The 12,375-nt window shown below is 38.3% G+C and overlaps 1 protein-coding gene across 1 annotated transcript in view; it reads right to left on the minus strand.

The window, feature by feature from the left end:
• SYNJ1 (synaptojanin 1) overlaps nucleotides 1-12,375 on the minus strand; it is a 67,699-nt gene that overhangs the window by 4,343 nt on the left and 50,981 nt on the right. The window contains exons 27-31 of the mRNA XM_054389419.1: nucleotides 7,814-7,861; nucleotides 6,108-6,146; nucleotides 5,948-6,018; nucleotides 1,729-1,837; nucleotides 781-1,019 (exon numbers count right to left, since the gene is read on the minus strand). Coding sequence (XP_054245394.1) covers nucleotides 781-1,019; nucleotides 1,729-1,837; nucleotides 5,948-6,018; nucleotides 6,108-6,146; nucleotides 7,814-7,861 — 506 coding nt within the window. The remainder of the gene's footprint in view (nucleotides 1-780; nucleotides 1,020-1,728; nucleotides 1,838-5,947; nucleotides 6,019-6,107; nucleotides 6,147-7,813; nucleotides 7,862-12,375) is intronic.

Genomic DNA, 12,375 nt, shown 5'->3' on the forward strand with positions numbered 1-12,375 from the left:
AAAAGAGTGATGAAAACTTACATAGTCATAAGCTGAGTATATGTTTAAAAAAACCTGAACACCAAAAAAACCCCTACAGATTTACTCTTGGTAAGAAGTGGGCACGAATAAGTTTGTGCTTTTATTCAAGTAGTATACTATCTGGCCTAGCACCTGGTACTGTGAAAACTAACAGTACTGGCCTTTAGTGAAGTACTTGAGCCTTACATACATATAAACAACACTAAACAAATGCAGTAGGTTTTCAAAAACTAGTTAAGAAACTGCAGCTTTTCCTAAAAAAAAAAAGGTGGATTTTTTTTTTTTTTTTGGAAACTAGATCTAGATGACTCCATAGAACAGAATGTTACTGCATTGAATTTTCAGGTTATATGTTTCTATATTTTAATTGACACTATGGAATGCAGAGAAATGTATTTCTATTAAGTACCTATCATGTTGTCTTCCTGCAATGAATTATCATCAACATAAAGCACAGTATCATGCATACAAAGTTGTCAAATAACAACATAATTTTAAGAACAAGCTGTCTGTAAGTTAATAGATATAAATCTAGTATAAGAAATCTTAAGTTTAGTATTTAAGATGTTAGTTATTCATCACCAATACATAAACAATTAAGTATTATCCTTCTAGAGCTGGATGATCTTTGAATGCAATCTTTTGATCTTTATTTTTGTTTGCTTCCTTGAGGAGTTTCACACGCATCTACAGCATTCAGTACAAGCTGTGTTAATTTACATAATAAAAAACCATACATACAAGTGGTTTTTTACTTACCTGCTGCTGTGAAGGAGTGGATTCAGAAGGCAAACTGTGAGATGATCGGCTACGAGGAGGCGGTTGTGGGGGTTCCAAACTTTGTGGGGCACTTGTCTGAGATGGATGTGATGCCACAGGTGTCAGAGGCTCCTGCATCCTTAGCACAGGTGGTGGCTGAGTGGTAGGCTGAGCAGGTCCAGTAGGCTGAGCAGGTCCAGCAGCCTGAGGCCTTAGTGGTTCAGGAAGCAGTGGTGAGCCTGCAAGTATATTTGCAGTGTTCTTTATTGTAAAGAAACGTAATAGAAATCTTAAGAACTGCATGAATGAGAACATGTGACTCTAGAAGCACCATGCAGAACTGCAGAAGAAAGAGCTGTAGGGACACCAGGTTTTCACAGCAACTAGATCATCAAAACCTCAGCATACCTCCATTAAAAAATTATTACTATAGATACAAACTAGAGAACCAGAAACCATGTAATTCTTAAATGTACTTCAGTTATATTGAAAAGTATTTTGGAGGTCACTATTGTAAATGCATGTTTTGATGCAAATACAATTTAAAAAACTCTTTATGTGCAGGTTTAGGAAGTAGCTTTAAGAGTCAAACATAAATGCTATTCCAGATGTTATAGTTACAGAGCAAGCAGCAGAGAGAATGTGTTGTGTGGTGATCAACAGACATGATAGGACATACCAATGTGCTCACACTAAAACACAGCAAGCTGACCAAAGTTTCTCTTTATAGCATGAAATCTTATAGGTCTGCATCTCACCTGACTGCTGCCAAGTATCTGATAAGGGTTTATTATATTTGTGGATTATTAACAAACTGCCAAATGCTACTACATTTGAGAATTTCTAGTGAAAAAACAAAGCACCTTTTGAAGACAAAGCACTCAAACCAGAGATGGCACCTGTTGACTGAACACTGACATTTAGATTTAACTTCTATAGTAAACTTACCCCTTGGGGGTTCAGCTGGTTTGGTCTGAGTTTCAGGTGCTGGTCTTCCCCCAGAGGGACGGACATGGCTTTGTGGTGCACTAATAACTCCAGCTCGAGGTGGGACAGTCTAACATAATAATTGGTAAAAGAAGTATTTTAATTGTAATTCGGATGCATAGTCACCTACAGTCATCTACTGCTAAATGATTCAGGATAATTAGGGCTCTATGAGAAATTATTTGAGAACTGTTGCTGAACTAATTTTTCATGCATATATAAAAACGACGACTGTATTCTAAAGGCATTAAGGTTCAGTTCAAAGGATTTTTACAACAGCCTTCAACAACACATTATGAGGGTTCAGTTCAAAGCAAAGCATTTTTACAAGAGTCTTCACCTTTTTATAAAACAATTATCTGTGCAACAATGTTAGAAACACTATTTTGTTAGCATTATTGTTAATTTTATATAAGCTATGAATTGCTGTAAGCAACAAAAACAACATCAGCAACTACTTTATTTGGAGATCTTGTAAGGACAAGTTGATACCCCACCATCAATGCAAACACCATCTACCTTCCATGGAATAATTATAGCCTGCCATTTGCAAAGAGCAGCTACAGTCAGTTTTATATAGTCAAAGAACAAAACTGATATATTTCAGGAAAACAAAACAAAACAAAAAAATCCAGAAAAAACCCACAAAACTAACACGATGCAAGATGGTTTCTAAGATTCGTTTCCTCTAAAATTTTCTGTACTTGGTATACTGACAAAATATTAGTAATAGTGGATGTTCTAGAAAAGGTTTTCAGAACAAGCTTTATTACACAACTCTCTATGCAAACAGGATTTAAAACCAAGCCAAGATATGTCACCACTACAAAACAAGGATCATCTTTGATTTAACTTTTACTAGTTTTATATACTCTACTTCAAAGACTATGTATAACATCTGATTCATTATGCTTGGCTGAGTCCATTTAGCAACTTTCTAAATGCTTTAAACCACCTAGCCTCTGAAATAAGTGTCCTTTCTAATTGCCAAGATGCATTTTGTCATTTCTTTGAATATTCCAGAGGTAGGCAGAAGTATGATTGGATTAAATTTCAACACGTATTTTAAGAAAACAAAAATAGATAAAGATACAGATGAATCAAAAAGGAACAGAAAAGAAACAGAAGGGAGAACTAAAATAATCCCCTGGACCTCCCAGTGGGAAGGGGAACCACTGTGGCTCCTGTCCCTGGTCCTGAAGTCCTTGAAATGCAATGCTGCTCAAAACACAACCTGAGAAAATGGACAGAATCAATGTCAGTTAGGAAATCCAAACAAGGGTTGAGCAAAGGTTTGAAAAGCCAAACAGGTCTTAGGAGGTTAATTTTTTTTCAGATATCTATTACATTTGCTTGCTTGGTTTGTTGTGTTTTGTCTTTTGTTGCTGTTTCAGGGATTTTTTGGTGTTTTTAAAGATAATCTCAATGTCTGCAAAGCGTGAGATGCAGTCAGCTTTGTCCTAACAGATTATGCTGGCAATTTTAGCAGTGTGGCTCAAAACCACTTTTTCTTTCCCTAACACAAGGCTCCTACTTGCTGTTAAGAGAAATAAGGCAGTTGTCTTCCATCTCTTGTTTTCTTACTTCTAGTGAAGCATTCAAGTGTCCATAAATCCTTCATTCACTTGCTTTGGTTTGGTTCCACAAATGAAACAATGAAATGCAGAACTAGTATTTCTTGAATGTTCAGTTGAATGTTTGAATTTTAAGTGAAGACCTTTATCAAAATTACTTTTTATAATAAGATACAAAATTTCATTACATTTCCAGTAATCAGCCATATAATACACTAACTGCCTATATAACAGAATCATAGAATAAAATCATGGGTTAGGGTTGGAAGGAACCTCAAGGATCATCTAGTTCCAACCCCCCTGCCATGGGCAGGGACACCTCACACTACATCAGGTTGCTCACAGCCACATCCAGCCTGGCCTTAAAAACCTCCAGGGATGGGGCTTCTACCACCTCCCTGGGCAACCTGTTCCAGTGTCTCACCACCCTTGTGGTGAAGAATTTCTTCCTAACATCCAACCTGAACCTACCCATTTCTATTTTTTCCATTCCTCCTAGTCCTAGCATTACCTGACACCCTACAAAATCCCTCCCCAGCTTTCTTGTAGGCTCCTTTTAGATACTGGAAGGCCACAATAAGGTCTCCTCAGAGCCTTCTCTTCTCCAGACTGAATAACCCCAACTCTCTCCTCATAGGAGAGGTGCTCCAGCCCTCTGATCATCTTTGTGGCCCTTCTCTGGACATGCTCCAGCATGTCCTGATCCTTCCTGTAATAGGGGCTCCAGATGCAGTACTCCAGGTGGGGTCTCACCAGAGTGGAGTAGAGGGGGAGAATCACCTCCCTCGACGTGGTGGCTATGCTTCTCTTGATGCAGCCCAGGCTCTGGTTGGCTTTCTGGGCTGCAAGTGCACATTGACAGCTCATGTTGAGCTTCTCATCCACCAGCACCCCCAAGTCCCTTTCCTCAGAGCTGCTCTCCAGCCAGTTGCTGCCCAGGCTATATCAGTGCTTGGGATTGCCTCAACCCAGATGCAGGACCTTGCATTTGGTCTTGTTGAACCTCATGAGGCTGTCATCGGCCCACCTCTTCAGTCTGCCAAGGTCCCTCTGGATGCCATCCCTTCCCTCCAGCATGTCTGCTGCACCACACAGCTTGGTGTCATCAGCAAACTTGCTGAGGGTGCACTCAATGCCACTGTCCATGTCGCCAACAAAGATGTTGAACAAGACTGGTCCCAGCACTGATCCTTGAGGGACTCCACTTGTCACTGGACTCCACTTGGCATGGACCCATTGACAGCCACCCTTTGAGTGCAGCCATCAAGCCAGGTCTTTTTCCACTGAATGGTCCACCCATCAAACCCAGACTTTACCAGCTTGGAGACCAGGATGTCATGGGGGACAGCATCGAAGGCTTTGCTCAGGTCCAGGTAAATGATGTCAGTTTTTCAGCCTTCATCTATTAATGTCATGACCTTGTCATAGAAGGCCACCAGGTTTGTCAGGCAGGATTTGCCCTTGGTGAAGCCGTGCTGATTGTACCCAATCACCTCTTTATTATTCTTCTGCCTCAGCAGTGCCTCCAGGAGGATCTGCTCCCTGATCTTACCAGGCACAGAGGTGAGACTGACTAATCTATAGTTCCCTGGGTCATCCCTCTTTCCCTTTTTGAAAATGGGGGTTTTTCAGTCAGTGGGGACCTCTCCATGCCATGACTTTTGGAATAGAGAGTGGTTTAGCAACCTCATCTGCCAGTTCCCTCAGCACCTGTGGGTGTATCTCATGGGGTCCCATGGACTCGAACACTTTCAGGTTCTTCAGATGGTCACAATCCTGATCTTCACTCACAATGGGCAGTTCCTTCTTCCAGTCCCTGCCATTATCTTCCATTATTCTGGGAGTGCGGCTGGAGCCCTTGCCAGTGAAGACTGAGGTAAAGAAATCATTGGGAACCTCAGCCTTCTCCATATCCTTCACCTGTTTCCTTTCTGAGGGGGCCCACACCTTCCCTAGTCTTCTTTTTACCATTAATATACCTATAGAATTTTTCACTGTTCCACTTGATCTCCCTGGCTAGACTTAATTCTAACTGAACTTTAGCTTTTCTAACCAGGTCTCTTGCTGCTTGGGCAGCTTCCTTACATGCTCCCCCCATTCTTTCTTCCACTCCTTGTAGAGTTTCTTTTTGTGTGACAGCATGTCCAAGAGCTCCTTGCTCATCCAGGCAGGTCTCCTAGCATTCTTTCTAGCATTCTAATACAGTAATTGCCTGCGAGGAATTAGCTGCCATCAGGCTACACATCTCAGCACAGAAGATAATGCATTTTATCATAACAAACCAACAATGTAGTCAACAGGAACATATGATACAAACAGTAACTTTGCACTTGGCAGGTTTTTTTTGGAAATGGACATAAAATGCAGTATTATTTGGGAGCCTGTGAAGTGAACATATAGAGCACAAAACAAAGTCATGTCCAGTAACTACATTTTAGACTATTTTTAGTAAAGAGGAATTGCTGAGGGAATTAATTCATATAAACTGTAGAATGGCCAGTCACTTTTGCAGTTTTCTTACATTGTTAGGACTGACCAAGCCCCAGTACTAGTGTAATAAACTAGAGAAACTTAGGAGGGAAATTAATTTAGGACAGAATACCTACCGGTCTGGTTGCACTGTATCCAGCAGAACCTGCGCTTGAAATTCCAGCTGAAGGTGGAGGCTGATTACGAACTGGAAAAGATATTAGAGATTGCTGACTTGGAACTTATTTCAAATTCAAATTATTTCTGTAATTAGTACAAAGCATGTATTTATATTACCTAAGTTATCTTTTCTTTGTGTTCCAGGACTTTTTTGTGCTTTGAAGCATGAAAAAAATTAGATTATCTTTGTTAGATAAACTACAAACAGGTATTACACAGCAATGGTACATTACCACTAATGGAAATGGGAGCAAAAAGACATTAGTGCTTTTTTTTTACAGTTTTTACATATTAAAGTCTATCCATCAGGTAGGCTGTTACTCTAGCACACTGTTATCCCATGGCACATGTGGTGTAATTTGACCCTTCTAATTACAAATTAAGTCAAATCACCTCCTATTTGTTGCATGCTAAAGACACCCACTTGTACAGGTACCCTGGGTTCTCAATCGTGCTAGAAGTTGTTTTCTTTTGTAGTATATTCTGAAAATATTCTAACAGCAGTCTTTAAAACAAAGAGAACTTATGTAACATGCTGACTCAAAAAAATCATGCCATCAGAAGAATACATCTGTAATTGTACAGGCTCAGCAATCTACAGGGTCTACACCAAAGTTCCTGAACTTACTAATTTTGTTTATGGGGTAGATATATTACAGCATCAACATCAACATTTACATGCTGATGCTAATGACAGCCTTGTATGCAACATTGAAGTTGTGAAGTGCAAGATAGGAAAAAATTACCTTTACCTCAGCCAAGTGCACAATTTCTAACAGGCAAAGAGGTTTAGGATTCTGGCTTGTGTTTCTGTTGCCTATTTCCCAGGAAGGTAAAATCACCGTGTCAGTTACAGTAACTGGAAGGAATACTCTGTGGTACATAAGACACTTAGTTCATCAAATTGGCTTCCAGTTGTCAGACAACCCTGTTTTCTCAGAAGTTTGGGTTTCTGGGTACAGTTCTCAGTAATGCAACTCATATCCTGAGTTTAAGCCTACTCTGAGCAGGAGGCTGGACTAGCTAACCACCAGAGGTCTCTTTCAACCTGAATTATTCTGTGCATAGAGTGATTTTGCCAACTCAGAAAAATGAACCAGCAATATAGCCAAAATTAATTGTGGCATACAGGAGGACATCCTGACTGTGAATATGTTCAGACTTTTATTGCCATACTTTTTTTTTTTTTTTTTTAATAAAAAGACACATTCCTGAAGAGACAGGAAGGAACTCAAACCCATGACTCTGCAGGCATGGCTAAAACAGGACCCATTCAACACTATGCATGTACTCCAACTAGAATAATACAAGAGAAATGGTTCTCATAAATGTATGTCACATACATTTAGGTATCAGAATCAAAATATCTACATTGTGCTCTTTAGAAAGACATAAAATATTAAATCATAGACTACATTATTTAAATGGAAGTTTCTCTCCCCAAAATATATGAACATATGTAGTTCTTTATGAAAGGTTAGGCTTCTTAGAGTCCTGATTTAGTTACAGGTATAGTATCTACTCAAGCAATCAGTCAACTACAGATTATCCTGAGAGTCAGCCTTGAAAGCATTCTTCTTGATTAGTGCAATTTACATTCTCACTTAATTTTTCATGAATCAAGACTGCCTTCTATAACAATTCACACCATCACTGCGAAACAAGAAGCAACTTGGTATTCTGAAAACTGTGTTAAATAAAAGAAGGAAGGTCATACACATTAAATACCTTCATGAAACCATCTTTAGTGTCACAAAGGCAACAATATTAGTCAGGTATTAAATTAGAAATCCATTTCCAGAATACAAAAATCATTATGTTACCTTCTACTTCTCTCCTAGCTACCCCAGGACTGGGAGGAGCTCCAAGACCTTTTCAGAGAAAGAAGAGAAGCTGTACATTGCATAAGAAAAGCAGTAGATTGAGAAAGCAAAACCAGAAAGAACACTGCCATAAGACAGCTTTGCATAATTTAAAAATGGCATAGCTAGACTGTAGTTACATGTAAGAGATGACTGTTTGTAGCAGCATGGGGAAGCCAGACCATTATGAATTAGAGGTCAGCAAGTATGATCATGTTTTACAGTACAGTTGAAAGAGAATTTAATTTCTTCAGTATTCACTTTCTACAAACTTGTCTACATTGAGAATGATATTAAACGTCAATCCTGAAACTGTTCAAAAGCAGAGCATATACTTACACTCAAATGCTTGAAAATAAACAGGTACATCAGTTACACCCTGCACCATTAATTCTGCTTCTTGTAATTTAAGAGAATACTATGTAGTATGTTTCTGCCAAGACTATATTTGAATAATTTTATGGAAGAAATATTTCCCACTTTATATAATATATTGCATCCTACAGAACTGTATCATTAAGTTATTTCCAAGAAGCACTCCATACTTGGGAAAGCTGTATCAACTGGTGCACAGTAGATGTTACAGTTCAGATTGAGAGAAAGAATATTTTCAATCATGCATAACCATGCTGAATTGTTTTATTTCTGCAATATGATCAAGCATATACTGGGTCCACAAAATTGTATAGTAAAAACGTGTCAGGACATAGATAAGACAGTATGCATGGAGGAATCCTCAAGGCATGCACACAGGAAAAAGTAACAGCAACATCAGGCAGCTCTGGAGTGGCTCAGGTATAGAGAAAGGCAAGGGAGCCAGTGTACAAGAAGCCTACCTTAAAAGCAACTTTTGCCTTAGTGATGACACAGACTCATGCTTTCTCATCATGTGCCAATGTGTGGTATCTGCTCAGGAGCTCTCTATGATCTGGAAAGAGTGCTGTGAATTTTGTCATATATGGGTGGAGGTGTCACTCAGAGTAGGAAGAGTGAAGGCTGCAGATGAGGCAGGTAGGTGATTATCTCCAGAGATGTCAGATCTCTGGTTTTGCTGAACATCTGGTTCAAAGATGTTAAATACTAGCATATGTTGTATATTCTGGGTGAGTTCCAGGCTCTGCCAATTCACATTAGAGTTTCATCACAGAAGTTTCTGACAGTGAATTTCTCTGCAACAGAATCAGCACTAAGGAGAGGTGGACAGAATGTGTTTGTAAGGAGGGGGCAGAGGAGGAGAGCACTGCCTGAGAACATTTCACTACCCTCAGGTACTAGCTCTGCCCTTCTCCCACAGAACCCAGAGTAATCCTGGGGAAGAAAGTAGTAACCCATAAGCTATGAGAAGCCTACCTGCTAACTGAAGGAAAATATATGGAGGTAGAGAACAGCCCAGCAGAGTACAGGACACACCTCTCAACCCTCTGTTGTTCCAAAGATGTAAAGCTGGCTGTTCATCTCAGTGATGATGCCCTTGAAAATGGACACACCAAAACCTCTCCAAGAGCAGGGAACTAGCCTACTCATTTCACAGACCTTCTGCACTTTCCCTTCCTAAAGCTCAACTCAGGCCATAGTTAGAACAGGGACTTTCAGGATGCTCTTAAGCAAATCTTGTTTTGTGCAAGACAACTAATAAAGTCAACTCCTTTCAGGAGAAGAAAGGCTGAGAACCTCTTTGACCATAGCACATAGACATGTTGGTGTACCATATAGAGGAAAACTTCAATGCATGAGGATTTTAAAAGGTTTTGCAAATTTAAAAATATTCATTATATGGGAGAGAAAAGGCATAAAGGTCAAATACCCTAGATTTTACTTACTAACAATACCCTTCAACAGTGATAAAACAAAATTATGGTTCTGTGATAATGCTATAAATCAGAATTACAGGAAAAAATTAATCTTAAGGACAGTGAAAGATGTACATCTAATTCTGAAGCATTTGTTATTTTAATTTTAAACTATTATTATAGTCTGTATATAGCTTGAAATCTCTATTGCAGTTTGAAACCTTATTTTGCAAGTGAAGAGGTCATACACTTGATTTAAATGCTATTTTAAGGAAAGGGGGTGGATTTACACAGAATCAACCTGTAACTTACACCCTGACATCTTTTAGACATGCAAAAGTAAATGTTTTGCAATGATTACATTTACACATTAGCTTAATGGAAAATAAAGCGATCCCAACTTCTCTTAAAGTGTGTGTATGTGTATGTAAATGTGTATGTGTAGATGTGAAATCTACACCATTTGCCTACATTTAAATAATGCATCTACTATTTTACCATTAAGGCTTCTTGTTTCCTACATTACTGAACATTCCTTCTTCGGCAGGAAAAGAAGAAAGGTGCTTTTCCCTCATATTTAAAAGAAAACCTAAAACAGCCAATATAAAAAAAGCTTTTTCAAATGACTGACATATCTTAATGCACCCAAAACTCCTGAACTCTACTCTGCCAAAAACCCCAAGCAGCGACAGGCAAAAACTAAAGATGTTAAACACTTACTGCCAGGCTAATGTGACTATAAATAACAATGTACACTAATAAGTGCTTGCTTCTTTAGTGCATGTATTTTCATAATTTAACAGATTTGCATTTCTTTTAATGTCAACTTTATTACTGTATATTCTAGGTTTCTTTTATTTGGAGGAAAATCACAATGAAAATGTAATGCATTTTCCCCAAATTATTGCATATACTGAAAATACTGTGCTTTCTCTCAATCTTAACCCCATCTTAACAGTTTGACCCAATGATAAGACAACTATAAGCCTTTTTTTTACATTATTCAGGAAAAGGATGAGTAATATTATTAAAGGAAAAAAACATAACAAATATTATTTTTAAACTTCAAGTAACTGACTATTAAGTAGCCTTTATAATTTTTCATTTTCTGTAAAAATTTACTCTGTAATGTATTTTTTTTCCATAAACAGAGTGCAACCTTTTGATTTTCAACTATAGAAAACTGACAGCTTATAAAATCCTCAGTGGAAGTCTTTCGTATTTAGCAGGCAAAAAGTATACAGTTTGCAAACTCCTGCAGTGATTACATAGCCTTGTTTGTGTGAATTCCAAGTTACTTCTGATGTACAATATGACAAAACTAAAAAACTCAAAACTTAGTTGTCTAAATCCTACTCCCATCTTCAAAGCATATTGAGAAGAAATGTTATGAGCACTGAAGGGAGGAGAGCCCTCAGGGAAAAAAGAAAAAGGTTAAAATACATGAGAGAGAAAAACAAAAAAATAAAATTTAAAATGCACAACATTTTAAGATACAGGTAAGGTCACTTTACACGTGCCACAGAAGTCTAAAAACAAAGTATGATACACAGGGATATTTTCACAGTGCTTTAGGGGAGCCTTCATTCTAGGTAAGAGAAACAGATGCCATTTCCCCAAGCATAGCAACATTTATACTGTTTCCAGTCCTGTGCTAGCTTGCTCAGAGCTGAGCTCAGGTACCACTGTAAAACAAAGCATTATGCCATGAGTGGAAAATGAAGAGGATAGAAAAAGTGGGATGAGCTTGAGGTCAGAACAGTATATAAAAAATAAATTATATATATACTACAATCCCTTTTAGAAGATTGCGTAACAAGCAAGTTTTATGCAAGTTACAATTCTTTGTGGAAAGCTATGTTGGGAAAGTGTAAAAAACCCAAAAAGAATGGAGGCTAGTCTTTGCACAACTGAGGCAAACAGGATTGTGTCAGTGCACATAAAACTACATAGGACTGAAGTAGTACAATGAATTAAATCTCAAACATATTGCACATTATATTTAAACTGGCTAGTCCCTAAAATGTAAGCATTTTAATAAATTTGAAATATTATGCCTTAGGCACAATAACCTCCTCCATTCAACTGTATGTAAGAGCCATTCACATCTCTGCCTGACAGCAGACTAAGTTAGTTGATATTTAAATACTGTGTAAACCAGTTCACTTACTTTCTGAGATCACTCAAAAGTTGTCAATTATTTCCTAAAAAAGAAATCCTCTCTCTTACCAACTGAGTGGCAGTGTCTGAACAGCCATTAAGAAAGTATTACAGGGCCACTAACTCTTCTCCCTCTATCCCATGTATTAATGAGCTGACTTACATCCAAGCAGCACAGCTCGACTATGAAGAGTGTGACAAAGAAAGACAAAGATTAGTTTCAAGCAGCAGCACTTCTAAGAATGCATGAGTTGTTATTAACATGCAAAATCAGATCAGGCTGGAAAAAAAAAAAAAACAGAGCTAGCCTGAAGGGTTCATAAGGCCCTCAGCACTATCAAAAGGGGAAAGAATTAAGGGAAAACAAAGATTTTGTTACTTTGTAAAGACCTGTAGCTTTCAAGTGCCTTCAAAGTAACTGAATAAATTGCTTTGCTAACTATGTGTTTCTGAAATACAACCCAGTTCCAAGAACTAGGGAGGATGTTTCATGTCCCTATGAATGACTTCAGAGAACATTTCGGACTTGGAAACAGGAAATAAACTACCCATATGTCAGTGTTCAGCTCAGAG

This window comes from Indicator indicator, chromosome 1 (assembly GCF_027791375.1).
Source record: "Indicator indicator isolate 239-I01 chromosome 1, UM_Iind_1.1, whole genome shotgun sequence".
Taxonomy (NCBI): Eukaryota; Metazoa; Chordata; class Aves; order Piciformes; family Indicatoridae; genus Indicator; species Indicator indicator.